This window comes from Oikopleura dioica, chromosome XSR, assembly GCF_907165135.1.
Source record: "Oikopleura dioica chromosome XSR, OKI2018_I68_1.0, whole genome shotgun sequence".
NCBI lineage: Eukaryota > Metazoa > Chordata > Appendicularia > Copelata > Oikopleuridae > Oikopleura > Oikopleura dioica.
In genome coordinates, this window is record NC_137294.1 from 10,359,948 (window position 1) to 10,381,397 (window position 21,450).

The following is a 21,450-nucleotide window of genomic DNA, read 5'->3' on the forward strand; positions in this document are numbered from 1 at the left end:
CAAAGATCATTAATGTAATGGCGGACTCGTGGCTGTCAGGGATGCGTTTAGTAAACACCACGGAAACAGTGTGCACGCCAAAGATTCAACCTTCAGTACATTGGGCTGTAACTAAACTCCCGAATCCTGCGTGCTTTCGATCGACCGAAAATGTTATTTTAAATAAGAAATTTAGAATCTAAAAATGTTTTCTAGCAGAAAAGAATGGACAATTCTGAACTGGAGAACGATGGTCCTAAAATTGATTGTGGCCTCAATCAAGTCTCGTCGGAAATGGAGATTCAAGAGAATTCTCCGTCACTATATGCTGCTACTGATGTAGACTTTCCTTCTGGCATGGGTGTGCACAGCTTTTCAATGCGTTCTAGCGTACCAGTGTCGCATGAAAGTGAAGAAAATGCACCTCCTTCGATCGAGTTCGATGCTTCAGAGACCCTCGCTTCAGAAACTAACGCGCATATAACTGATGGATTTGGCGAATCCGAGCCTCTACTTACTGGTCCGCTTTTCGACTGTTCCTCCATGGAAACAGATATTCACGGACTTGGAGAGATTGATTCTGATTTCTTTGCCAATTGAAGGGAAAACGTTCAGTCTTCCTTGATTTCAACTGCCAGTTTTTCAGCTGCCAAATCAAAGAAACTCTTTACTTCACTTTTACTATCACTTTATTCACTATTACTTAACTTTCACATTCACATATAATAAAAGAAGAACCCACTCAAGAGAGAGAGAAAATGCCACTTTTTCTTACAGTGCGAGAAAAACGGATAAGCGCGTATCTTGGCAGGACGATAATTGTTGAAGGGTGTTTTATCGGAAACAAACAAGTCACATCTGGAGTGGGGAGAAAAAATCACGACCTTTTCAGAAAGAGCATAATTAGCGAACGAAGCAAAATATTTTGACTTTGCGCACGTGAAATTGCGAACTGTCCCAAATTGAATGCTAAAATGCTTGTAGCTCTTCTTTTAGGAAGAGTGGTTCTAGGGAGCAGTGATGTTTTAATGTGATTGAACATCACTAGAAATCTGAAAAGCGTCGGGAAGAACGAAAAGTGAAAAAGAAATGGTGCAGGCGACAAATATATGTAGTAGAATACAGGTGCGACCGCACTAATTTAACCCGTAAGCGTAATTCCTTTGCAGAACAAGCAGTGGCACAGATGGCGCATTTCACCGCCGCAAACTATTCGCCAATCACTTGTGGTCGACCTTTTTTCGAAAAAACGAAAAAATCGCCATAAAACGAAAAATTTGTTTCGAAAGCGCGGATTAACCAGCACAGCTGGGACACCTAACCCGAAATAGCGCACCTGCGCTTCCACCACCGCCAAATACGCACAAGCGCACCATTTTGAGTCCTTTTAATTGTCAATTACTGCAACAGTGTTACGGCACTTCTATAGTGCCTCTTCTACAGTAATGACGAACAAGCTTGAAAACTTAGTTTTGAACAAATTTTCCTCCTTTTTCGCCACTTTAAATTTCCGTATTGTTGGTTTAATATTGTGCCAAGAGCTAAAATGGGATCACTAGCGGCGCTGGCCTTTGAACCAGGCCAGGTGCACCTTCTAGAGTCAAAATTCGATCTCGCGCCGCTGCATATTGTAAATAACATATTGCGCATATTTATATGTCGATTATTTATATTCGGCGGGTAATCTCTTCTGGTTCCACCACCTGCACCTTCCATAATATAATCCTATCGAGGCGCAAACAAAATAAAAATAAAACTTGCTTTTTCGAAATACTCTAAATTCGAATCTATAAAACTCGCTCGACAAATTAGTCGGCATAAATGCGAAATAAAAAAGCTACTAATACAGTAATCTTCCTTTCCATAAAAAAAAAGGATCTTGGAATTTTGCGAGCTCGAAAAAAAAAAGCCTTAACGTCTGTTTTGGCTCTTTATGTCCTCAATTTTCCCTCGATTGAAGCAACTAACACCCTCAGCTGCTGGCTGGAACGCTTTGATCGGGTGTTGTTTTGCTTTGGAAAGCTTGAAGAAATAAAGAAAGAGGACCTTTTTATGGCTTATCACGCGCATGGCGTGGATCTCGGATCAATGGCTTGTGAAAAATCTGCTCTCTTTGCTATCTGTTATTGCTTTGGATATTATTAAATCCATCTCAAAGGGGAGCAAAATTCAGCTGAAGGGAAAGCCCTTGAAAATCGAATTGGGACGCGTTGTGGGAGAATCTGCTCGCCGCAAAACAAATGTTTATTTCCGGTGGAAAAGCTATTTTATACAATTGCCCATTTTTCGAATTTGGAAAAATATCAATCCGCGCCGAAATTCATCAACTTGAGAATCAACTCACGTGCGCGGCTTTGATCGCTGAGAGTTAATGGCAAGACATGTTGACAGTCAATAGTCTACTGTCGTTTAAAACAACACTGAGTCAACATTTTTGACAGTCCATCTTGAATTCGAAAAAATGACAATATTTTACAATTGGAAAAGTGCTAATTTACGATTGAATAATTCTTTATAAAACCTAGTAAATCAAGAAAAAGACGCCTTTGCAAGAGGGAATTTAATTCCAGAGGTGCTCACGTTGATCGTAATAAACTGATCATTTCGGAAGATGAAAGCGACGATTTTTTCTTTATTGGAGGTTACTTCTCGATTGGCAGGAGGCTTAGCGTAAAATCGGAAAAATAGCTATTCAAGCGAAAGAAAAAAGAGTCTGGCCAGCTTTAGAATTTCTGAATTGTACATTTTCAACCATAAAAGAGGGTTCTTAGCTTATAACCCCCCTAACCCTAATGTATGTTTTTTTGAATGTCTATTCCCTTAGACCTAAAATTTTTGAGGAATAAACTTGATTTTCATTTGTACCCGAAGCTGTGAGAATAAAAACAAATGTCAACAAATGATGACACGTGGGCCTGACACGTCTAAAATTCCGAATTTTTGTGGTCTTGCATTTCGGTCATCACTGGCGAGGTATTATTGGCATCACTGGATTCTTCAAGAGATATTTATTAGTAGCCTGGACAAGTTTTACAACGCCGCAGAAAAAAGCGGTGAACATCTCACAATTCCTGCTTTTATCAAACGATTTCTAGCCATTTTTATTAAATCGATCAGAAAGTCAGCAAGGCATCGCGGCGCTTCCTGTTCCGAGCTAATGATCAAACGCCAATCAAACGGTTTTCATTTCCTTCTTTATGAAATAAGAAAACGGCGAGCCACGGTGCTAAATGGTGATAAGCGGCGCTGATAACCGCCACTCTTCCGATCTTCGCCTTCTGCGCCGAAAGGATAAACGCTAATTGCGTTTGAAATACCGCCCTAAGGTGCACTACCAACTGGAACTTCTTCCTTGAGATAATAAACAATCCTCATTCATATAAAACACAGCCTTCAAGAAAACAGGAAGGAGGACCAATATCTATAGACTAACCCTAACCCCAAAGGTTTTTCTTTGATAATTTTTAGGGTGCTTGTTAAATCAACAACACATGTTATAGTACAGTAATGTACTGGTCATTTCCTTTCTCCAATTCGGCCTATTTTTTGTGAGCCCTAAACTCCAGAAATAGGTAGCTCAGAGGAAATCGAGGCTATAATGGGCTATTTACCGAAATTAAGGTGCCCTTAGAAGGTGGTAGAATATGTAGAGCGTAAATTTCAAGCGTTCGGAATCAGATAAAGTGCCAGAAAGAGGTGAGTAATTGTTATCGGGAGACATTTTGCAGTTTATCGTGACACCTCCAGGCGAAGATCGCATCCGGAATTGCTCGCCAATTAGCAGCTCTCCATCATGATAGATTGGTCACTTTTAGAATGTCGCTACATGAGGAATTTCAACACGGGGAAGGGAGCAAACCCGCGGAAACGGAAAAGTGTAAACACAAATGTAAAATCTAATTAGATCAAGATTTTCGTATTTGGCGATTTGAAAAACGCCGTGTGAAAATTCAGAAGGCGCTGAGACGTCGTTTTTTGTCATTTCGATTACTCTTCTTCTTGTTTTAGGAATTTGTGTTTTCTCTTTCGGCGAGCATGTCGCTAGAATTAGCGTTGCAGCTGGCGGCGGCTATGGCGGTTGTGGGGGTGCTGTGCCTTAGCTCTAGTAAAGTAATACACACAGCTGGCCAACGTAAATTGTTACTATTTCAAATAGTTAGTTGACATTTTCGCTGTCAGCGCCGAATTCGCACCTTAGACCGCCAAAACAACTAAAACACACCTTCTATGAAACACCATAAAAACAATTCCAGAGCACTAAACAATTACTCCACAATTTTTAATTTCAACTGCGCAGATTCATAAACAAAGCGCAATTTCATTTGATTTCTTAGATTTTCCAGAGTGAGAAAATCTAAAAAAAGAGGGCTGAAAGAAAAATCAGATGGCGGGTGTGAATGAATATTCAAAAAACGTTCACAAGCTGTTTCTTTTTTTTCACGCCTGTTAAAAAGTCGAGCGCGTAATGGGTCAGCCATCAGATTGAAAATTGAAATCATCTTCGTTTTCTCGACGAATCGCTACGAAAATGGGCCACCTGCTAAATCTAACGATAGCTTTAATGGAGCCAGTCACTGATGGAGACGAATGATACGAGATTCATAGAGAGTACGAATTTCACACCTCCACCCCTAATCGCCCCTAATCAAGGCATAATATTTTTCTACTTAGCCACATTGTCATTCTTCATGACAGTTGCCCAAAATGGCCCAAAAGCTAACATGTATAAAAGTAAGTTTTAGAAAGGGCCCCTCCGCGCTGAGCTCCTTGCAATTCATGAATTTAATTTAGTAATTGCGGTTTCGAACCGCTCTGGGAAGATTTCCGGAAACGACATTTTGCATCGACAAAGAGAAATGTCTTGTTACAATTTGTACTGCTGTCAATCGGGAGCTAGCGGGGCCGACCTTCGCTTAAAAAAAACACCGGCAGCGAATTTAATCAAACATTAATACCCATTTATTTCGAGCATCTTTCGTAACTAGTACAAGCAGAAGTGGGAAAATGAATGATTCAAAGCTGAATTTGAAGAATTTTCAGGCTGCGAAAAAGGTTGTTTTTGATCGTGCCGCGGTGGAAATAGATCGCGAGAGAAAACAGAAAATAAACTGTTTTCACGCATTTTGACTTTGATTCAGCTGGAAATTTAGAACTTCGAATAATCGCTTGTTATGAGAGGCTTTCATATGGAATTGGGATTATTTTCGCCCGCCTAAGATCGCCTCCCTTTTCGAGGAAATGAAAAAGAACAGAAAGATGAGAGTGAGGAGCTGCTCATCTAAGCGCTCAAATGTGGTTTTTCGCGCACAACCTCTAAGTACGCTTAATTCTCAGTTTTCATACCAAGACATTTCTTTCTTTCTATAGAAGATAGAGACTCTGTATCTAAACGAAACGAGCTGCTTTACATAAAACTTAAATTGACACGATCTAACGTGTCCATCCACTAATTGCAATTTGGTTTCAATTGGCGGGGTTTGCTCTTCGTAGGTAATATAATCATATAATAGAATATTGATCCCTAAACGCCAGCTGTGTCGCCACTAGAAATATGAAATCACGAATATGATGAATCGTATTTTATTCAATTTAAAATTACTTTCCAATTCTTTAGTCAATAGTCTTTTTATTTGTTTTCGGAATTTTTGTTAAAAATAATTCATTTAAAATATTTATTTATAAATCAATTGTTGCTTCGATACATTCGACGCTCAATAAAGTTGATGAAAGTCAAAAATTGAGGCAAGTAAGAGTTTTATTGTCAAAGGAAAATAATTAGGAGGAGAATCTATTTCTTCTGCTTTGGGATTGGTCTTTCTGTTTGCACAGGTGGCGCCCTCGCGTTCAGAATACCGCTCGGTTCATGCTCGACGATTCTGCTTGCCTCGCGCGCGCCCCCGCTGTCGTGTGGCGTAGCCTCTTGCTATATCTATACGAGTGCGTGTGGTGCTTCTTCCAAAATACAAATTCACCTAACGCTTTTTTCTCATCGTAAATACACTTTTCGAAAAACAAGAAAAAACAAAGTCGAAACCGAAAAATGCCGAGACCATCGAGAGACTCTTACGGAGACCAGAAGCCCCCATACTCTTATATTGCCCTTACTGCGATGGCGATTCAATCCGCCCCCGATAAAATGATGACCTTGGCGGAGATTTACAAGTTCATCATGGACCGCTTTCCCTATTATCGAAAAAACACGCAGCGATGGCAGAACTCGCTCCGGCACAATTTGTCCTTCAACGATTGCTTCATCAAGATCCCCCGCCGAGCTGATAAGCCTGGTAAGGGTTCCTACTGGTCTCTCCACCCAAGCTGCGGCGATATGTTCGAAAATGGCTCGTTTCTTCGCCGACGAAAGCGATTCAAGACCGTTGGGGGAAAACGGGTCGCGATTGACGACGGCTCACCAGAAGCTTCACCTCTGAAACCCGCTGCCCCTTCTTCTCTCAACTCCCCGTACTCACTTTCAAACTACGAAAATAGCACCATGCAAAAGCCTCCAATTGGAATGTCCATTCTTCCGAAGCTCTCCGAAATCGCTCCTCCTCCAGCGCCAGAAAGTCCGCACTCTAATTCGTCCGAGAAGAAGTCCTTCTCGATCGAATCACTAATGAACCCAGGGTCTCTTCCAGCTCCAAATCCAATGATTCCTATTCCTCAGATGCCCATGCCAATGCCTGGCACTCTCTTGCCGAACCCAGCGATGCCAGGAAACGGCGCTACACAATCGCCGGGACTTTCGATGCCGCTCGAGATGTCGTTGATTTACCAAAAAGCAATGATCCAGCAGCGGCTGCAGCAGCAACAAGCGCTAATGGCCGCACAACTCCAACTTAGCCAGCTTCAACGAGCTCAAACGATGCTGCCGACTTCGAGTCCTCTTCCCATTCCGACTATTCCCGCGCATCCTTTCCCAGTCGCTTCCTCCGCGAGTCCAGCGATAACGCAGCAAGCACAGGCCCTACAACATCTCCTAGAGGTCCAGAAACGCGCCCGCGCCATCCTCGAAAGTCAGAAAATCCAGCTACAGCTAAAGAACTCCTCTCCTGGCGCAGGAAGCCTAGATTCCTTCACCGCCAGTGGCAGCGCATCGAGCGGCAGCAACTCCGACCCGGAAGAAACGATCGTCGAAGTCAAATGCGAAAATTCCATTGCCGCCATTTGAAACTCTTATTTTCTACACTATTTTTTCTCATTACATTCTACACACTGCTCTAATCAAATCTGTATATTTTTACTCGATTTTTTTCTCGATATTAACATTTTCTGCGTATTTTTTTTGCTGAAATGCTCTAATCTGCTATTCACCGACCCTAATAAACTCATCAATTAGGAACAAATCAATGCGGTTCTATCACTCTTTTTGGGGCTCTTGTTTGACAGAAGGCCACTTTTCTTAAAATCGCAGTGGAGTTGAAAATAGGCAAGAAAGTGGTGCAATGGTGGTGCTGGTTCCTTTGATTTGTGTTGTTTTGGAAACAAGCGCAGATGGTTGCGGCTCGAGCTCGGAGGTTAAAAGAATTTTTTTTCGAAAACGATTCAATTTACCCGATTACTGCGCCGAGCGGGCTGTAGACACTACACCAAGATCTTATTTCAAATTTTGTAATTTTTAATCGTAAAAATACAAACATTCATTTCTATAATTCATAATTCCAAAAAAAAAAATGTAAAAACGCAGCTGAGGCGATATTATTTGTTTGGTGTGAGTGGCGCTCTCTTTTTTGGAATGTACTACTGCCTAATTTCCATACCATACAAGCAAGCAAGCAAAAACATTATCATCATCTGCAATAAAAGAAAATGAAAATTGTTCAATACTGCAACTTATCAACAGGCCCGTATAGCAATAAGCGAAGTTTTTGAGTGATTTTTTTATGTATTGAAAAAAGTGTTGATTGCCTTTTGTCGCGCGCAGGTGATGAAACTTTTTTCTAGCGCCTAGGAATCAAAACTGACCTTAATTTCATACCTCTTCAATGAAAATATTTGCGGAACGGTTCTTCACTCTTGCGCAAAAGCTAACCGCAAGAGTTATTTCTTTTTCGCAGAGCAATAAAAGACGCTGCTTTTTCCAAGTTTATAGCGACAAGCTTGTGGATTCAGCTTGGAAAATGGTAAAATTTGTAATCTTTATTTGTTTCTTTACGATTTCACAGCTGCATCCCAAAGCTCCAAAACCTAGCAGACAAGGTCATCATCAAGGTCAGCACTCAAGACATCATCAAAAAAGAAACGCTTTTTATTTTAGAATACAGTCGATGTTTCAGTAAAAGACATGTATCGAGATGAAAGTCGCTTTCTCTGCAATTTTTTTCTCTTTCCAGAAAGCTTATAATTCTCCCTGTAAAAACTGATTTTGATGAATTCGAAGGTACCTCCATTTGAAGAAAAACGAAGATGATGGTGATAGTAATGACATAAATGAAGATCAATATCCCGGCCTAAATTCTCAAATTCAATAACTTCTTTAAATGCCATCAAATAAAATAAGCCGAGTTTGACCCGATTTACCTGAAGAGCAACATTGCACAAAAGGCTGGAATCAGTTCGCCGTGGACATTTCCACTTTTCGAAAAAAATCATTAAATCGCTGCTGCTCATTGAATCTTTTTATCTCCTCCCATTAAATGACTCGCTTTGGGGCTGAAGAAAAACACATTTTAATTTCTGCACATTCAAATTGGTGACACGTGAACAGCAGGCAAATTAGTGTAAGGCTTATTGATTAAGAATTAATCACACTCTTTCATCCCCCCCAACCATTTCTCTTTATTATTCTGCCTCTAAGTCTAAAAAACGTTCCACTTTAGTAATACTACTGGGGGTTATCCAAGACGAAAATTGGAACAGACATATGGAAAATCGGTTACTTGAACCACTCATCGTCAATAATTTGCTGGCTAATCGGTTTCATCTGATTTATTTTCTAAGTTGCGATTAATACTAACATTGACCGCCTTTTTTCCAAAATTACTTTACTCATATATTTTACTATTGATAGTGTTTCAGTTGAAATCGGAAATTTATATCTTGAGGAAATTTTGTCGTCAGTCCTTGTTGTCTTCAGTACCATTTTTTCAAAGGAAGTGCTTTTCGTTTCGCAATCGTTTTCGACTTTTTCGATGGGTTTCTCACGGGTGTGCTTTTCGGTGTCAAGGAAAAGTAGCGGACACATGCCAAGTAAACAGCCGAGGACGATTCTAAACGAAATCAATTGAAAAATGCAACAGAAAAATTGACGAAACTTACCCGAACGCCTGCCCAGAGTTTCGCGCTACTCTCGCATGCGTAGAATCTGCTTCTTGAGCAGAGAACTTGGGAGCTGGGAGTCCCATTCGATCTGCAACCAGTTCGATGTAGCCGCCTAAAGAGAGCATTCCCATTTGCCGATTTGCTACTCATTTTGCTTACCGAAGAAGATTCCTACAACGTCTGAGATGGTGTTACCAAGGCCGGCTGCAGCAAGTACCGATATGTGAAAGTACACGCCTATATGAATCATGCTTTTATCACGAAATATATATTTGCAAACCTAAAGTTGCCTCAAAGTAGTCTCCAGCGATCAACATCACAAAATTATCTAAAAAGCCGAATCCAATGAACGGAACAGCATTGTGGACGAAGCAAATTCGCAGTTGCGTATTCGATGGCTACGAATGTTCGATACAATCAAAGACGAAAACGCTAGAATAAAAGAAACCTTGACTGTAACAGAAGTCCGCGCGTGCATTGCGATATTCTCATCACCCTCTCGACGAAGTCGTCGGAGCTCATGTTCGATCGCCTGTCGCTTCTTCACATCCAGAGTTTTGCAGAATTCTAGTTTCGAAAAAATCCTTTTTCGTTCAATTTTTCTCTGGTTTACCTTTGACATCATAATTCCCAGCTGATTGCGAGGACTTGAAAAACGAACTGTTGAAAGAGCCAGCGGACTGGTTTCTCAAAGACGCTTGCAAAATTTTTCGCCGGAGCATTTTTTGCGCGAGACTGAAAAAGGAACCAGCGAAATCGAAGAAAAGCGGCTTGAGATCTGCATCTGCGCGCGATCACCGTTGAAAAGCCGAAAATACGAATTTCTTTTTAGAATTAATTATTATGTAATAGACTATTAGTAGTTGGCGAGCGTAGCTTCTATCAGCGAGACACGACTGGTAGTCGCGAAGACAGACTAATTTTGATGTCAACAAATAAACATACAAACTGTTAGAATATAACTCTTACTGCGATGGAATTAATCTACTAAAAGAGAGAGTTATAAATTATGGCGGTCTCTACACTTGCAGAGGCACTAGCCACTTTTCAGGTGTTTGCCACTTTTTTATTAAGTTCATTTTTTATCTTGTAAACTAGCTCGAATGCTCTTGGACATCAGCAAAAATCGAGCTGAATCAAAACATCGCCGTCTTCGAGGATTCAATCACAGCTGACAAAATTTCAGATCAAAGCATTTTCCTTTATGTAAACGACAACAACAACGAAAACTGTCGATTCAACAGCCTCTCACACGAATGGACCTTCAACGAATGCGCGAAGAATGGCAAGAACAAGATCATCTACGATCGTAATCATGAAATATTTTCATCGCCAAAGGTGGCTTACTACTTTTTGTCGCTATGAATTGAGTGATTTGAAAGGTTCTTTTCGAAGTGGAGTGTTTGACGGCAACTTCTTCTAAAAGCGTAACAGGTTTTATTAAGTATAAATTAATTCAAAATCCCATTGACGAACTAAGTTGACAACCCTTTTCTCCATGCTGACCAAACTCCCGGCTTTCCTCCTTTCGACGTTGGGTCAATATCTGATAATCCTGACGAGGAACTTGAAGATGTCCCGAAGCTTTCCAGTTTCACTCCACTTGTAGGACTATCGATCTGCATCTGGATTAAGAGTATCCTAGACTGTTCCTTTAAAATTCATCTACACGAACGGTGGCACTGAAGTACCAACTGTAGGAAACAAGCTTCTGGTCGACGACGAAGTAACTGTGTCACTCAATCTTGAGGGCTTTCCTGAAGGAGTTGGAGGTGCATTAGGCAAATGCGGAGTGAGCTTAGCTGGAAGAAAGACAACAATCTTCAATGACGGATGCGCAACTGTAGAAGGAGTCCGTGCAAACGCACTCAATAGCTTTGACTTTGCTCTGCCTTTCTGCAGCGATTTCTCAACAAAGCTCATCGGTAATTGATTTTGGGATGCAAAAAAGCGAAAACACAGTTTTAGAAATATCCTGCACTGGAAGTTTTTGCACAAGTGATTTTTGCGAAGGAGAACTTCCTTTATGCCCGTCTGTTCATAATTTCATATCTTGCTGAAAGAACAATCGCTACTATAAAACCTGCAAAAAGTAATAAAATTTCCCTCTTGTCTTGAAAGTTTTTGATATCTTCCATAGTCACATGAGGGCTTGATATTTTCATCACGTGATTTTTACGCTGAGTAAAAAGATTAATGATTATTGTCTTGGGGGCAAAATCTACCGGTAGTGTCGTTTACTCGTCTTATAAAATCACTTAAGAGCAGGCGGCAAGGATTATTGTTCGTCTCATTGTCCGACTAGAAGCGTTTTGTGTGTCCAAACTACTTAGACCCCGCGCACTCGTGTGTGCCCAAGGGCGTCAAACAAAAATATTACGAGAAGTAGATCGGACGAATAGTTTTATGACTTTTATAGATACTCGATCATCTTCGAGGACAGGAACCTTCTGAGCGAAAGAAAGAAATACTCGAAACATCAAAAGAAAAGAATGAGCCAGAAAGACAAGTCAGAACTCATTTATCGCAGAGTTCGAGAGATTTACGAAACGGAAGAGACGTTTGTCAATAAGCTTAGGAAAGGTCAACTTTGTCAGCTTTATTTGTTTTTGCTTAATTACGCAGAAAGCGGCTAGTAGTAGAGACCGAATTAAAGAGAGTTCATCAGCGCTGGAAAGAAAGGCATCGAGCAGATACCCGAGCTGAACAATGGCCTCTGTGAAAAAATCTCAGACGTTATTCACGCCTTGCGTCCGGGTATAAAAGAACTAAACGTGTACAAATACTTCATTCTTCTATTCTAGTCCTTAATTTTCACAATGAATATCTACTTATCAAGTTGAAAAAATGTGATGGGCAAATGGATGCAGGAATGAGTTAACAGAGCTCTGTAGTAAATTCGCGAATTAAAGTTAGTCACAGTATTTCTGTATTTTCTGTCTACGCGAGTAACTCAAGGATCAGACATCAGAATGTCAAAAGTTGCGGATATCTTCTGTGAACTGGACAACGAAAGTCTTTTTGAAGAACATTACCGGACTTATATCAAGCACTATGCAAAGTACACTCATTTTACGAAGCTGATGAGTCGGGAAGAATACGCGCCCATTCAAGAGCTGATTCAAAATAGCTTGAAACTCAAGCTCGGCCACGACGCATATCTTGTGGAGCCAATTCAACGGGTCTGCCGATATCCAATTCTCCTCAAAGCCGTGTTAAAAAGTGCGGAAGACACGAACTCTCCGGCAGCGGCAAAACTCGCGACGGCGACGGAAATCATGGAGAAGCAGGCAAGAGTGATCAACGAGCTGCAACAGACTGCGGACCATTTTATAGATGCGCGCGATGAATCTGTTGTCAGAAGAACAGTTAGAAAAGCTCGCGGAAAAGCTCTTCGAAGGGATAAAATTCACAAAGCAAAGGATCACAATTTTGTGTCGAAGTTTTTCAACCAGCCGACTTTCTGTGCCCACTGCACCGATTTTATTTGGGGCATCAACGCTAAGCAAGGATTCAAGTGCACTTGCTGCCAAGTCTCCGTCCACAAGCGATGCTACAAGTACATCAATTTCAACTGCACAAGAAGAAGTGATGGAACAATCAAAGCCTCACTAGAAACCAAAGCTCACGATTTCGCAGAACAGAACTATTATAAACCGACATTTTGCGGACACTGCGGCGTCCTGCTTGTCGGATTTACGAAACAAGGCCTGCAGTGTCGAATCTGCTCGCTTAACGTCCACCGCAAGTGCAAAGATCTGGTGGTGGGCTGCATTCCAGAGTCTGAACGCAATGAACGCTATGGCCGAATCAACCTCAAAATTGAAATTTATCAACGACGGTGCCATATTGATATTTTTCGTGCGCATAATCTACCTCCGATGGATGCTAATGGCTTCTCCGATCCCTTTGTCAAGATATCCATAGCTTAGGGTTTTAATCTTTTACTGATATTGACAAAGAGCAAACAAATAACACTTGCACATCTTTAGTAACAGTTTAAACGACTTTTGATCGTTATGAATTCACTTGAAAAACCCTAAAATAAGACCCAGAACCGAAAAATCAGAAAATCAAAAAAATGAAGACAGAAATAAAGTCAAAGAACCTCAATCCAATTTGGAACGAAAGTTTCGTTTTTGAAGTCGGCCAACTAGACGTCTCATCCCGAATTATCGTCTCTGTCTACGACCACGATTCCTTCGGCAGCAATGATTTCATCGGTGCAACTTCTTTCTCCATTTCCGAAGTTCAAAAAAGCACTGTCGACGGGCTTTATCGTCTGCAAAATCCAAGAGATGGTCGCCTTTTCAATCATTTGTTGGAGCACAATACGAACAAGTATGGCGAGCTCATAGGACTGATGAACATTAAAAAATCCGACGATGATAAATCGAAAGTTGCTCTTAGCGACTTTGACCTTGTATCCACGATTGGAACGGGGAGTTTCGGACTAGTGCTTCAAGCAAAGTTGAAATCTGGACGAAATGTTGCCCTCAAGAAACGCGGTTAAAATAATAACTTTTCATCGTAAACAAATGTTGAAACTATTAGACCATCGAAAGTCGAAATAACCCGCATAAAAGTGCATCAGCAAAGGAGAACTCAATACCGAAGCAGACATTGATGCAGTTATCGAGGAAAAAAAGACGCTTCAGCTGTGCAGAGAGTGCAATTACATTGTGGACATTTTAGCTACGTTCCACACACCTGAGTATGTGATGCTTGCTCTTGAATTCCTACCGGGCGGCGATCTGTACTTTCACATTATGAACTCTGAATTCAATGTCTTCTATTTGAACGATGTGCTCTTCTACACGGCTCAAATTTCCGAAGCCTTGGATTTCATCCACACCAACAAGATTATCTACCGGTAAAAAGAGCCACTATATCACCAAGTATTTTCTAATAATGATCAACACTCGCGAAAGAATGAATTTAGCGATTTGAAATTGGATAATGTCGTTTTGGATTCGAAGGGATACGTGAAACTGGTCGATTTCGGTTTGGCAAAGAGCGTGGAGGAAACAAACGGAAAGTCGAGAACTTTTTGTCAAGGGTCATTAAATTTGAGTTAGCTGCAGTCTTGTTATTAAATGCATTTATAACAAATATAAATGCTCAATTATTTTTGACCCCGAGATAAGTGGAACACTCGAGTACATGGCTCCTGAGATTTTGGCGGGATTCGAATATTCCTATTCTGTCGATTTCTGGGCACTTGGAGTTTTAATCTTCGAAATGATCTACTCGATACGACCATATCAATCCCACGACGAGGAGAAACTAAAGCAAATGGTCCTGGAGGACCCGATTCGCTTCCCAAGACAAATCGTAGAAAACACCATCCCTTCTTCTGTTCAAAGTCTGCTCAAGCTGCTTTTGACCAAGAGTCAAGATGACAGACTCAAAAGCTATAGAGAAATGAAAGAACACGCGGCTTTTGAAAATTTCGACTGGGAAGGGTTGAGAAACCGGTCAATCATACCTTCAGTTATTCCAAATGTGGAGTCCAATTTGAACTTCGACCCTGAGCTTGCACATTACAGGAAGTGGTTTTGCATTTTCTTTTTTTGGCATGGATCATGATTCATGGACGATTTTAAAAACCAAAAAAAAGTCCTCAATTATCGCAAGTGCAAAATGTAAATATCAACTTGGATCTGTTCTTCGACAACTTCGAGGAAATTTTCTGTGAAGACTTATTGATAAATTCTGCTAAATAAACGTTCTTTGTTCTCACCTTCCTAATTTCATAAAAACTGCGGTATTTCCAACGTGAGTAAATGAGTAAGTCAGTGGGTGAGGTATTTCTCGGGAAAGCACCTGCATGAGTACATTTTTGTTCTGCCGAATGTTCGTGCCCTCTGGCGTGGCGGATATAAACGTGCGATTGTGTTCCAAAAAGATCCATTCACGAAGAAAAAATGAAAATTTCTGCATTATTTTTGAACGTTGTCGTAAGTTTTAAATCTTCTCCAGAGATAGAAAATTGACCCTCGAGATAATTAATAAAACGAGTTCAGTTTTCTACTGATCCAACTTCGACCGAAGCTGCCGAACAGTCCAGTACAACTGTGGTTACAACGACAGGATCAGATTTAGCTGCTACAGGAGCTTCATCTTCTTCGACGGAATTGCCAAGTTCGTCGACGACAACAACAGAAACGCCAGCAGAGTCTGAGCCATCGGTTGTTCCCGTTTGCCCGCCCCAAAGTGTCCCATCCGTAGAATATGATATGAAAATCAAGACCACCGGAGATCTCTTCGCCGGCACAGATGATCCCGTCTACATCATGTTCAACGGAGAGAACGTTTCAACTAAACTGACTCAAATTCCGGATGACCCACAACCTTCTGACTTTGAACGAGGGCAAACAGAGTAAGAAGAAAAAAATTAAAAATAATTTTCAAAAGTTCTTCTCAGCGAATTTACAGTAACAGTCACTGGAATCGACGAAATCAAATCGGCGACAATCATCAAACCAGGAAACGACAGGTGGTACGTGGAAGACTTCTCGCTCACCGCTGGAAACTCTACTCTCGAGTTTGATTGTTTTAAAACGCGAGTCGATGGCTCCCAAAAACCGCTCGTTTGTACACTAAAAGAAGATGCTGCTGATGATAAATCTGAATGATTACAGACACTTGTGATAATTTACTTGAATTCTAAATAGAATTTCTAAGAAAAAAAATTGTTAATCTCCATTCGATCTTTCAAGAGAATCTGGGCATATCTTGACCTGTTGTTGGTGCAAGAGTTTACGAAGAGGAAATTGCGAGCGAAGTTGACATAGTTTTAAGTTCTGTCGATTTACTGTCTTGACACAACGTACGCATTTAGCACCTTCTCGGGGAAGACTACAGTTGTTGGCACATTTCGAGGCGAGATGAATCTGCATTAAAATAAATTCCCCTGGATAAATTTGGAAAATAAGCAGACAACGGGAAAATAAATTTTTGATAAGGAGAGACACAACGCGTGCCTGTTTTTGATCATCAGGAAAGTGTTTAGATAAGCTTCCAGTCTATGAATTTTTCAAAACGCAGAAAGCAAAATCAATCCAAAAAAGTTGGCACTTGGCTAGACTGAAGCAAGTGTAGAGAGAAGTTTGTGCGTTTACTCTAGTATCGAGATACGCTTCTGAGGCGATAACCCCACTGAATGTGAAAAGCCCTTTCGATTAATAATGTATTTCATTTCGGTCGTTTATTATAGTTAAGAAAAGATGCAAGAGTAAAGAAAAAATGTGAATACTGCACCAAGGCATGGACATCAGAGATTTACAAGAAAAAATTAGCCAGCTAGCGGCAAGCACAATTAATGACTTTGCGAATCAAGTTCAGGTAGTAGCAACTCGCAGCGTCACTCCCCTTTTCTTGAGCATTTAGACACTCCTCAATGATTTCAATTCAACTCAAAATGCCATTCCTTCCAATGAAACAGGTGAATTTCGTTTAAAATGAGTGCTTTTTCGAGTGAGTTTCGAACTTTCTTTATAATCGGGTCAAAGAATTCTTCAAGAAATTCTTCAAGAAGTCAATTTGCTTTATCGAAACCGCGTAAAGTTACTGTCATAACTATCCTTCAACACTGAATATTTTGGAATCCAAATCATGCCCGAACAGAATTTTCCCCTTCTGGCAATAATTACGTTTTTATTCTTTCGAAATAATGCTTTTTGATTATTTAAAGATTTATTTAATATCCATTGACTACATAAACCCTGTCACTAATTGCTTCAAGCTATAAACCTGACTTATCTTTTTAGAAATAGAAGCATCCACAGAAGAGTTTCTATCAGGAGAGTCAGGACGTAATCTAACAGAAACAAACGAACACTCGACTGGATTTCATGGAACCACCACGCTTATTATTCTCTTCGTTCTTTTAGGCATCGTTCTCGCCGCAGCTGTTGGCACACGAATATGGTAGACTAGAGGACTTCATTGAAAACCTGGTCTAACAAATCTCCTTCAGGAACAGATGGCGGAAAGCAAAGTCAAAAGAGGAGGACCGTCGACAAGTTTACTTGTATAGTTGGTACTAACATGGCCTGATGCTTTTTGCGAGATAAACTGCTCCATAAACCTGCGATTCATAATTCTGCCTCATAAACTGCTCGTTTTTGTAAATATTAAAATAAAAAAACGACAAGATTTGTATGAAAGCCATGTATATTTATCCTGACAGAGAAGAAGAAAAAGGGTGCGACAAAGTTGTTCATAAGATTTTAGTTTTCGAACTCATGAAATCTTATGCTTTCGTGTTTTAAAAAGTTTGTTACGTCCAGAATGGAGGAATCATTTATTTAAGCCAATAAATTAAATTTAGGTAAAGCTGTAATGAGATAGGGTCAAGACAACTTAGAGGGTTCTCAATGGAGCAATAAATAATATTCGATATGTCTGTGATAGGGCTTTAAAATCTTTTCAAAAAGAATGATCAGAATCTCAAAATTGATCATTCTAAAAATTAAATAAGAAGTTAAAGCCTTGCCTAATCTGTTGCTTTGTAAATGTTCTTTACTTGAACTTTCTCAAGTCCTCAGAGCGAACGACCTTCATGGTCTTAGAAGAGGCAAACACTCGCTTGGTGCCGACTGTGACCAAGAAGAAGACGGGAACGAAGAGGCCAAGGATTCTCATCAAAGCGAGTTGTCGGTTATCCTAAACAATTGATTGATCTACCTACAAAAATCTGCTTCTTTTACCTTGGAAACATCGGTGGAGTATCGCAGGAAGGTGACGATATCTTTAGCGATCTGGGACATGTATGGTGGAGTGTCATCACCCATCTCCTTGTAGTCAACAGTTTCGTTGTAGATAGGCTTAAATAAACACTGAGGAAGGGATTTATAGAGTTGCATCAGTACCTGAGCCATACCAATAGCACCACCAGCGAAGTAGGCATTGTAGTTCATGCCTTCAGCGACTTGGACACCAGCTGGGGGATCGCAGTAGCCAGTGAGAAGCTAGAACATATATAGTTAATACAATTGTTGACTGTAGGGATGACAGTGGAACTGGACTTACAGAGTAGAGGTAGTTCTCGTTGCCTTCTCGGGCCCAGCAGATGAGGGAAAGATCTGGGGGGAGGGCACCAGCGTTGGCGGCTCGCGCGGCCTTCTCGTTAGCGTATGGCTTGGGGATAGTGTCAAATGGCTTGCATGGTCGAACGACGGGGTTGCCTTCATCGTCGGGGGTGTCGTCGACGCACTCGAACTCCTTGGCAATCTTCTTGACTTCTTGCTCGGTGTGGGACTTGCCGATCAACTCTCGGAAGTAGAAATACTGGAGAGAGTGGCAGGTGGAGCAGACCTAATTGACAGCGAATTGAGAATCGTTTCGAGTAGAGAGATAAAAGCGCTTACCTTCTGGTAGACGTACCAGCCTCGTCGGAGGGCAGCGGCATCAAGGGCGTTACCGAACTTGTTGAAGTCCCACTCGTAGGTAGGAAGGTGGGGTCCGCCACCGGATGCCTTGGCCTTTTTCGATTCCGTGAAGCCTGAATAGGATTTTTTCAAAATCACTTGATGATTTTCGGCAATTTTTTAATTTAATTTATCTTGAATTTGAATGCATAATCTTTGGCAAGAAATCTGTTTTTCCTGAAATTGATTTTTTGGGAAATATCTAATCATTCGTACCGTCAAGGGAGACGAAGAATGTTCCAACAGCGCCGCCGGCGAGTGTTCCGGCTGTAAGTCGGCGAATCGCTTGCATTCTAGAACCGAAGAATTATATTCTCTTGCGACTACGTCATAACGTGAATAGTTTGCCCCCGGGAGCGTGCGTTAGCTATGCAATGAGTTTGAGTGTTGACTCACACTATTGGTCTGATCTTATTTCACGCGCCCGAAGCGAGAAAAAAGTCCTTTTTTTCAAGAGTTTTTTTATGAAAAGAATATTATGTTGCAGTATAAAAATAGAAGCTCAGTTGTTAAGAATATATAAGAATAGCAAAGATCATGTAAGAGAAACACCAGTAACTTCTTGGCAGAGTCCGTCACCATGCGATCGTTCACTGAGGAATCGAGACATTCCTTTGACTCTAAAGAAAAAGGGATTTACTTAACTAGTAGAGTGGAAGCGCCCTTACCTTGAGAAATATTGTCTTGCTTGGAGATGCTTTCTGTGAACCTTCTGGAACATAATGGGACCGTAACCGTCCTCGGGGCTGGCCAGACTCGCGTGCGCTTCTTCTTCTCTTTTGGTGATAAGGAAGCAATTCCACGGGCTCCAGTTTTCAGATTTTTTCCACTTGCAGAGGGTGAGATCTTCCTGCGTGTGCGAAAGGGCCGACTTCATCGACCAAATATTCAAAACGAGATGTCGAATGTCGCCTTCAGCCATTACATAAACAAGCTAGAAAGAAAGAATCACGTGTTATATAATCGCGCCGCAATAGCAAAAGGTGCTCTTACATCTGAGTCTGGATACTTCTTCTTGAGTTCTTTCATCACTTGCTTGATGTCGATAATATCAGGATGAGGATTTGGATTGACTTTTCCGCGGTGCGCAGCGGTGAGCTCGAAGTTAGGCGGAGCAGCGTAAGGCCAAATTGCAAGAGGCCAGTGTGACAAGTAATTCGACGATGAGCCCATTTTGACGACCTTGCTTCTGAGTGCCTCTGCGTCCTGAAAGAGAAAGAAGTGGTTAGAGAAGACGAGAGGAGGTCTACGTACCTGAGGAACAGTGAGATGGCGGGCCGCTTCTGGATTGAACTTAGGATCTCGACAGAATTGCAAGTAAAGATGGAGAATACGCGCGCGTAGTCCATTGAGCAGCGACGAGTTGACGCCGCGTACAAGCATTTCGGCCTCGCGCTCGGCCAAGCCAATCAGTTCTTTAGTGAGTTTACAGTCGGGCACGCCGGCAACAATGTTCTTAAGGGTGAGCAGCATGTCGATGCGCTCTTCACGATTGAGGCCTTCCATTTTCAGTGCGTTGTAGAGATCTCGAAGCTCCTTGGCGCGGAGCGTGTAGCCCGTTTCCATTTCAAACTGGCCGGGTTCTCCGGTCCAATTCACCATTGAAATCCACTTGCCGTCCTTGGCCTTCCATTTTCGTGGGGCAGCACAGGCGTTCAAGAACTTGGCAATTTTCAGGTCTTAATAACAGGGCTAGAAGTGGATCGATTCGTGCAATTAACCTTTAGTTTCTTGATTGGCTCGGATTTTATGTCGGCCAATGGCGGCAACAAGTTGTGCAACTTGCTCTTCGAGAGTCGCCAAAGCAGCCTTTTGTTCCGCCAGGGTTTCGGAGTTCGCCCGGATAAGGGCTACCTGCTCATTTCGCCAGCTCGTAAGCGCCGCCCAAACCAAGTCGAAGTCTTTTTTAGAACGCGGGTTCAATCTCCCTTCCAGATTCTTCTGGCGCCGTTTTCTACGTTCTTCTTCGATGCGCTCCTTTTCTTCTTCGAGCCAGTTCTCATACTAAGCAACTAAGATTAAGAACTTGATTCAATGAAAAAGGCCTTACCGCTTCTCGATCTTCTTTCAACTGCGCAGTAATGATTTTAGCAAGATACCGCCTGAAGTATTTCTGAATAACAACCGCCGCATCGTTCCGTCTTTTTGCTATCGTATCTGCAAGAGTGTATTCACCAGGCGTGATGATGATGTCGTCACGGGTTGAGACATAATGGCCAGGCTAAAAAAAAACATAATTTTCCGCCGCTAAAAGGCGTTTTTTACCTTGGTCATCTGAGTTGAAGCATCCTGCGAAGTTTGGAAAGTGACATTTTTGTACTCGTATGTTTGAGTATCACGATTGTTTCGCTCGCAGGTGATCTTCTTGATGGCTCGATTGGTTTGCGTTTCGGCATTGTGAAACTCTGATTTTTTTTAAATACAAAGATGAGATCATTATCATTTACCGTTGTGGTTGAGTTTGTGCCTCCAGCCACCAAGCCATTGTTTTTTGCCTGTGTAGGGATCGATCTCCACTTTAGTGGGAATATAATCTGGCGTTTCGTTAGTCTCCTCCTTGATTTCAATTGGAGTTATGGGGAAAGAGATATGTAGTTAATTCAACCTGAGGAGTTATTGGCGTATTATTTACAGGATCTTCGTATTGGACTGGGCTTGGATCGTCAGGCAGCGGATGGACCGCGCCATTCTCATCCCAATCTTGCGTTCCCTCCAACGGGTGCTCCATCTTAATGAAAAAGAGGATTTTAGATAAAAACTTTTCCGGGTTGATAGTTCT

General features: G+C 41.5%; 10 protein-coding genes across 10 annotated transcripts; 7 read left to right on the top strand and 3 right to left on the bottom strand.

The window, feature by feature from the left end:
• The first annotated feature begins 5,951 nt into the window (after positions 1–5,951).
• On the top strand, positions 5,952–7,298 carry LOC145710658 (uncharacterized). The gene has a single exon (XM_081788453.1). It carries the CDS (start codon positions 6,020–6,022, stop codon positions 7,145–7,147), a length of 1,128 nt encoding a protein of 375 aa, XP_081644579.1. The 5' UTR covers positions 5,952–6,019; the 3' UTR covers positions 7,148–7,298.
• A 1,591-nt stretch (positions 7,299–8,889) lies between these two features.
• On the bottom strand, positions 8,890–10,012 carry LOC145710660 (transmembrane protein 65-like). Its single transcript, XM_081788456.1, has 6 exons — positions 9,851–10,012; positions 9,686–9,804; positions 9,518–9,635; positions 9,397–9,474; positions 9,235–9,349; positions 8,890–9,185 (listed from the first exon to the last, which is right to left on the bottom strand). The coding sequence occupies exons 1-6, from the start codon at positions 9,957–9,959 to the stop codon at positions 8,912–8,914; spliced, it is 813 nt and encodes a 270-aa protein (XP_081644582.1). The 5' UTR covers positions 9,960–10,012; the 3' UTR covers positions 8,890–8,911.
• A 54-nt stretch (positions 10,013–10,066) lies between these two features.
• LOC145710659 (uncharacterized) lies at positions 10,067–11,344 on the top strand. The gene is made up of 6 exons (XM_081788454.1): positions 10,067–10,288; positions 10,336–10,575; positions 10,620–10,671; positions 10,718–10,842; positions 10,883–11,162; positions 11,206–11,344. The coding sequence occupies exons 1-6, from the start codon at positions 10,247–10,249 to the stop codon at positions 11,295–11,297; spliced, it is 831 nt and encodes a 276-aa protein (XP_081644580.1). The 5' UTR covers positions 10,067–10,246; the 3' UTR covers positions 11,298–11,344.
• A 529-nt stretch (positions 11,345–11,873) lies between these two features.
• Positions 11,874–13,427, top strand: LOC145710661 (protein kinase C beta type-like). The gene is made up of 3 exons (XM_081788457.1): positions 11,874–11,994; positions 12,042–13,170; positions 13,293–13,427. Exon 2 carries the CDS (start codon positions 12,210–12,212, stop codon positions 13,167–13,169), a length of 960 nt encoding a protein of 319 aa, XP_081644583.1. The 5' UTR covers positions 11,874–11,994; positions 12,042–12,209; the 3' UTR covers position 13,170; positions 13,293–13,427.
• Positions 13,319–13,750, top strand: LOC145709271 (calcium-dependent protein kinase C-like). Its single transcript, XM_081786948.1, has one exon. The coding sequence runs from the start codon at positions 13,319–13,321 to the stop codon at positions 13,748–13,750; it is 432 nt and encodes a 143-aa protein (XP_081643074.1).
• Positions 13,748–14,826, top strand: LOC145709272 (RAC-gamma serine/threonine-protein kinase-like). The gene is made up of 3 exons (XM_081786949.1): positions 13,748–14,110; positions 14,180–14,275; positions 14,385–14,826. The coding sequence occupies exons 1-3, from the start codon at positions 13,959–13,961 to the stop codon at positions 14,824–14,826; spliced, it is 690 nt and encodes a 229-aa protein (XP_081643075.1). The 5' UTR covers positions 13,748–13,958.
• A 256-nt stretch (positions 14,827–15,082) lies between these two features.
• LOC145707899 (uncharacterized) lies at positions 15,083–15,945 on the top strand. The gene is made up of 3 exons (XM_081785488.1): positions 15,083–15,197; positions 15,264–15,619; positions 15,665–15,945. The coding sequence occupies exons 1-3, from the start codon at positions 15,165–15,167 to the stop codon at positions 15,873–15,875; spliced, it is 600 nt and encodes a 199-aa protein (XP_081641614.1). The 5' UTR covers positions 15,083–15,164; the 3' UTR covers positions 15,876–15,945.
• A 233-nt stretch (positions 15,946–16,178) lies between these two features.
• On the top strand, positions 16,179–17,396 carry LOC145706728 (uncharacterized). The gene is made up of 4 exons (XM_081784163.1): positions 16,179–16,584; positions 16,630–16,684; positions 17,010–17,169; positions 17,219–17,396. Exons 1-4 carry the CDS (start codon positions 16,507–16,509, stop codon positions 17,286–17,288), a joined length of 363 nt encoding a protein of 120 aa, XP_081640289.1. The 5' UTR covers positions 16,179–16,506; the 3' UTR covers positions 17,289–17,396.
• Positions 17,397–17,500: 104 nt separating this feature from the next.
• LOC145706723 (cytochrome c1, heme protein, mitochondrial-like) lies at positions 17,501–19,022 on the bottom strand. Its single transcript, XM_081784158.1, has 7 exons — positions 18,888–19,022; positions 18,612–18,745; positions 18,274–18,558; positions 18,114–18,212; positions 17,952–18,068; positions 17,738–17,907; positions 17,501–17,646 (listed from the first exon to the last, which is right to left on the bottom strand). Exons 1-6 carry the CDS (start codon positions 18,961–18,963, stop codon positions 17,764–17,766), a joined length of 855 nt encoding a protein of 284 aa, XP_081640284.1. The 5' UTR covers positions 18,964–19,022; the 3' UTR covers positions 17,501–17,646; positions 17,738–17,763.
• Positions 19,023–19,155: 133 nt separating this feature from the next.
• LOC145706721 (IQ motif and ubiquitin-like domain-containing protein) lies at positions 19,156–21,428 on the bottom strand. Its single transcript, XM_081784155.1, has 9 exons — positions 21,277–21,428; positions 21,119–21,227; positions 20,937–21,076; positions 20,722–20,892; positions 20,393–20,675; positions 19,926–20,350; positions 19,665–19,877; positions 19,340–19,605; positions 19,156–19,291 (listed from the first exon to the last, which is right to left on the bottom strand). Exons 1-9 carry the CDS (start codon positions 21,397–21,399, stop codon positions 19,207–19,209), a joined length of 1,815 nt encoding a protein of 604 aa, XP_081640281.1. The 5' UTR covers positions 21,400–21,428; the 3' UTR covers positions 19,156–19,206.
• Positions 21,429–21,450: the final 22 nt, after the last annotated feature.

Coding starts and splice junctions, on each gene's coding strand:
- LOC145707899 (XM_081785488.1), top strand. CDS start 15,165: ATGAAAATTTCTGCATTATTTTTGAACGTTGTC. Junction 15,198..15,263: donor CATTATTTTTGAACGTTGTC/GTAAGTTTTAAA, acceptor AAACGAGTTCAG/TTTTCTACTGATCCAACTTC. Junction 15,620..15,664: donor TTTGAACGAGGGCAAACAGA/GTAAGAAGAAAA, acceptor AGTTCTTCTCAG/CGAATTTACAGTAACAGTCA.
- LOC145710658 (XM_081788453.1), top strand. CDS start 6,020: ATGCCGAGACCATCGAGAGACTCTTACGGAGACCAGAAGCCCCCATAC.
- LOC145709272 (XM_081786949.1), top strand. CDS start 13,959: ATGCTTGCTCTTGAATTCCTACCGGGCGGCGATCTGTACTTTCACATT. Junction 14,111..14,179: donor ACCAACAAGATTATCTACCG/GTAAAAAGAGCC, acceptor GAATGAATTTAG/CGATTTGAAATTGGATAATG. Junction 14,276..14,384: donor GTGGAGGAAACAAACGGAAA/GTCGAGAACTTT, acceptor CCCCGAGATAAG/TGGAACACTCGAGTACATGG.
- LOC145706721 (XM_081784155.1), bottom strand. CDS start 21,399: ATGGAGCACCCGTTGGAGGGAACGCAAGATTGGGATGAGAATGGCGCG. Junction 20,351..20,392: donor AGCCAATCAAGAAACTAAAG/GTTAATTGCACG, acceptor CCTGTTATTAAG/ACCTGAAAATTGCCAAGTTC. Junction 19,292..19,339: donor GCAAGACAATATTTCTCAAG/GTAAGGGCGCTT, acceptor CTTTTTCTTTAG/AGTCAAAGGAATGTCTCGAT.
- LOC145710661 (XM_081788457.1), top strand. CDS start 12,210: ATGTCAAAAGTTGCGGATATCTTCTGTGAACTGGACAACGAAAGTCTT.
- LOC145706723 (XM_081784158.1), bottom strand. CDS start 18,963: ATGCAAGCGATTCGCCGACTTACAGCCGGAACACTCGCCGGCGGCGCT. Junction 18,746..18,887: donor ATTCTTCGTCTCCCTTGACG/GTACGAATGATT, acceptor AATCCTATTCAG/GCTTCACGGAATCGAAAAAG. Junction 17,908..17,951: donor ACTCCACCGATGTTTCCAAG/GTAAAAGAAGCA, acceptor TCAATTGTTTAG/GATAACCGACAACTCGCTTT.
- LOC145710659 (XM_081788454.1), top strand. CDS start 10,247: ATGGCGGTCTCTACACTTGCAGAGGCACTAGCCACTTTTCAG. Junction 10,576..10,619: donor AAATATTTTCATCGCCAAAG/GTGGCTTACTAC, acceptor GTGATTTGAAAG/GTTCTTTTCGAAGTGGAGTG. Junction 11,163..11,205: donor TTTCTCAACAAAGCTCATCG/GTAATTGATTTT, acceptor ACACAGTTTTAG/AAATATCCTGCACTGGAAGT.
- LOC145710660 (XM_081788456.1), bottom strand. CDS start 9,959: ATGCTCCGGCGAAAAATTTTGCAAGCGTCTTTGAGAAACCAGTCCGCT. Junction 9,805..9,850: donor TGGGAATTATGATGTCAAAG/GTAAACCAGAGA, acceptor TTTCGAAACTAG/AATTCTGCAAAACTCTGGAT. Junction 9,636..9,685: donor GGACTTCTGTTACAGTCAAG/GTTTCTTTTATT, acceptor GAACATTCGTAG/CCATCGAATACGCAACTGCG.
- LOC145709271 (XM_081786948.1), top strand. CDS start 13,319: ATGAAGACAGAAATAAAGTCAAAGAACCTCAATCCAATTTGGAACGAA.
- LOC145706728 (XM_081784163.1), top strand. CDS start 16,507: ATGGACATCAGAGATTTACAAGAAAAAATTAGCCAGCTAGCGGCAAGC. Junction 16,585..16,629: donor ACTTTGCGAATCAAGTTCAG/GTAGTAGCAACT, acceptor TTGAGCATTTAG/ACACTCCTCAATGATTTCAA. Junction 17,170..17,218: donor GCTGTTGGCACACGAATATG/GTAGACTAGAGG, acceptor AATCTCCTTCAG/GAACAGATGGCGGAAAGCAA.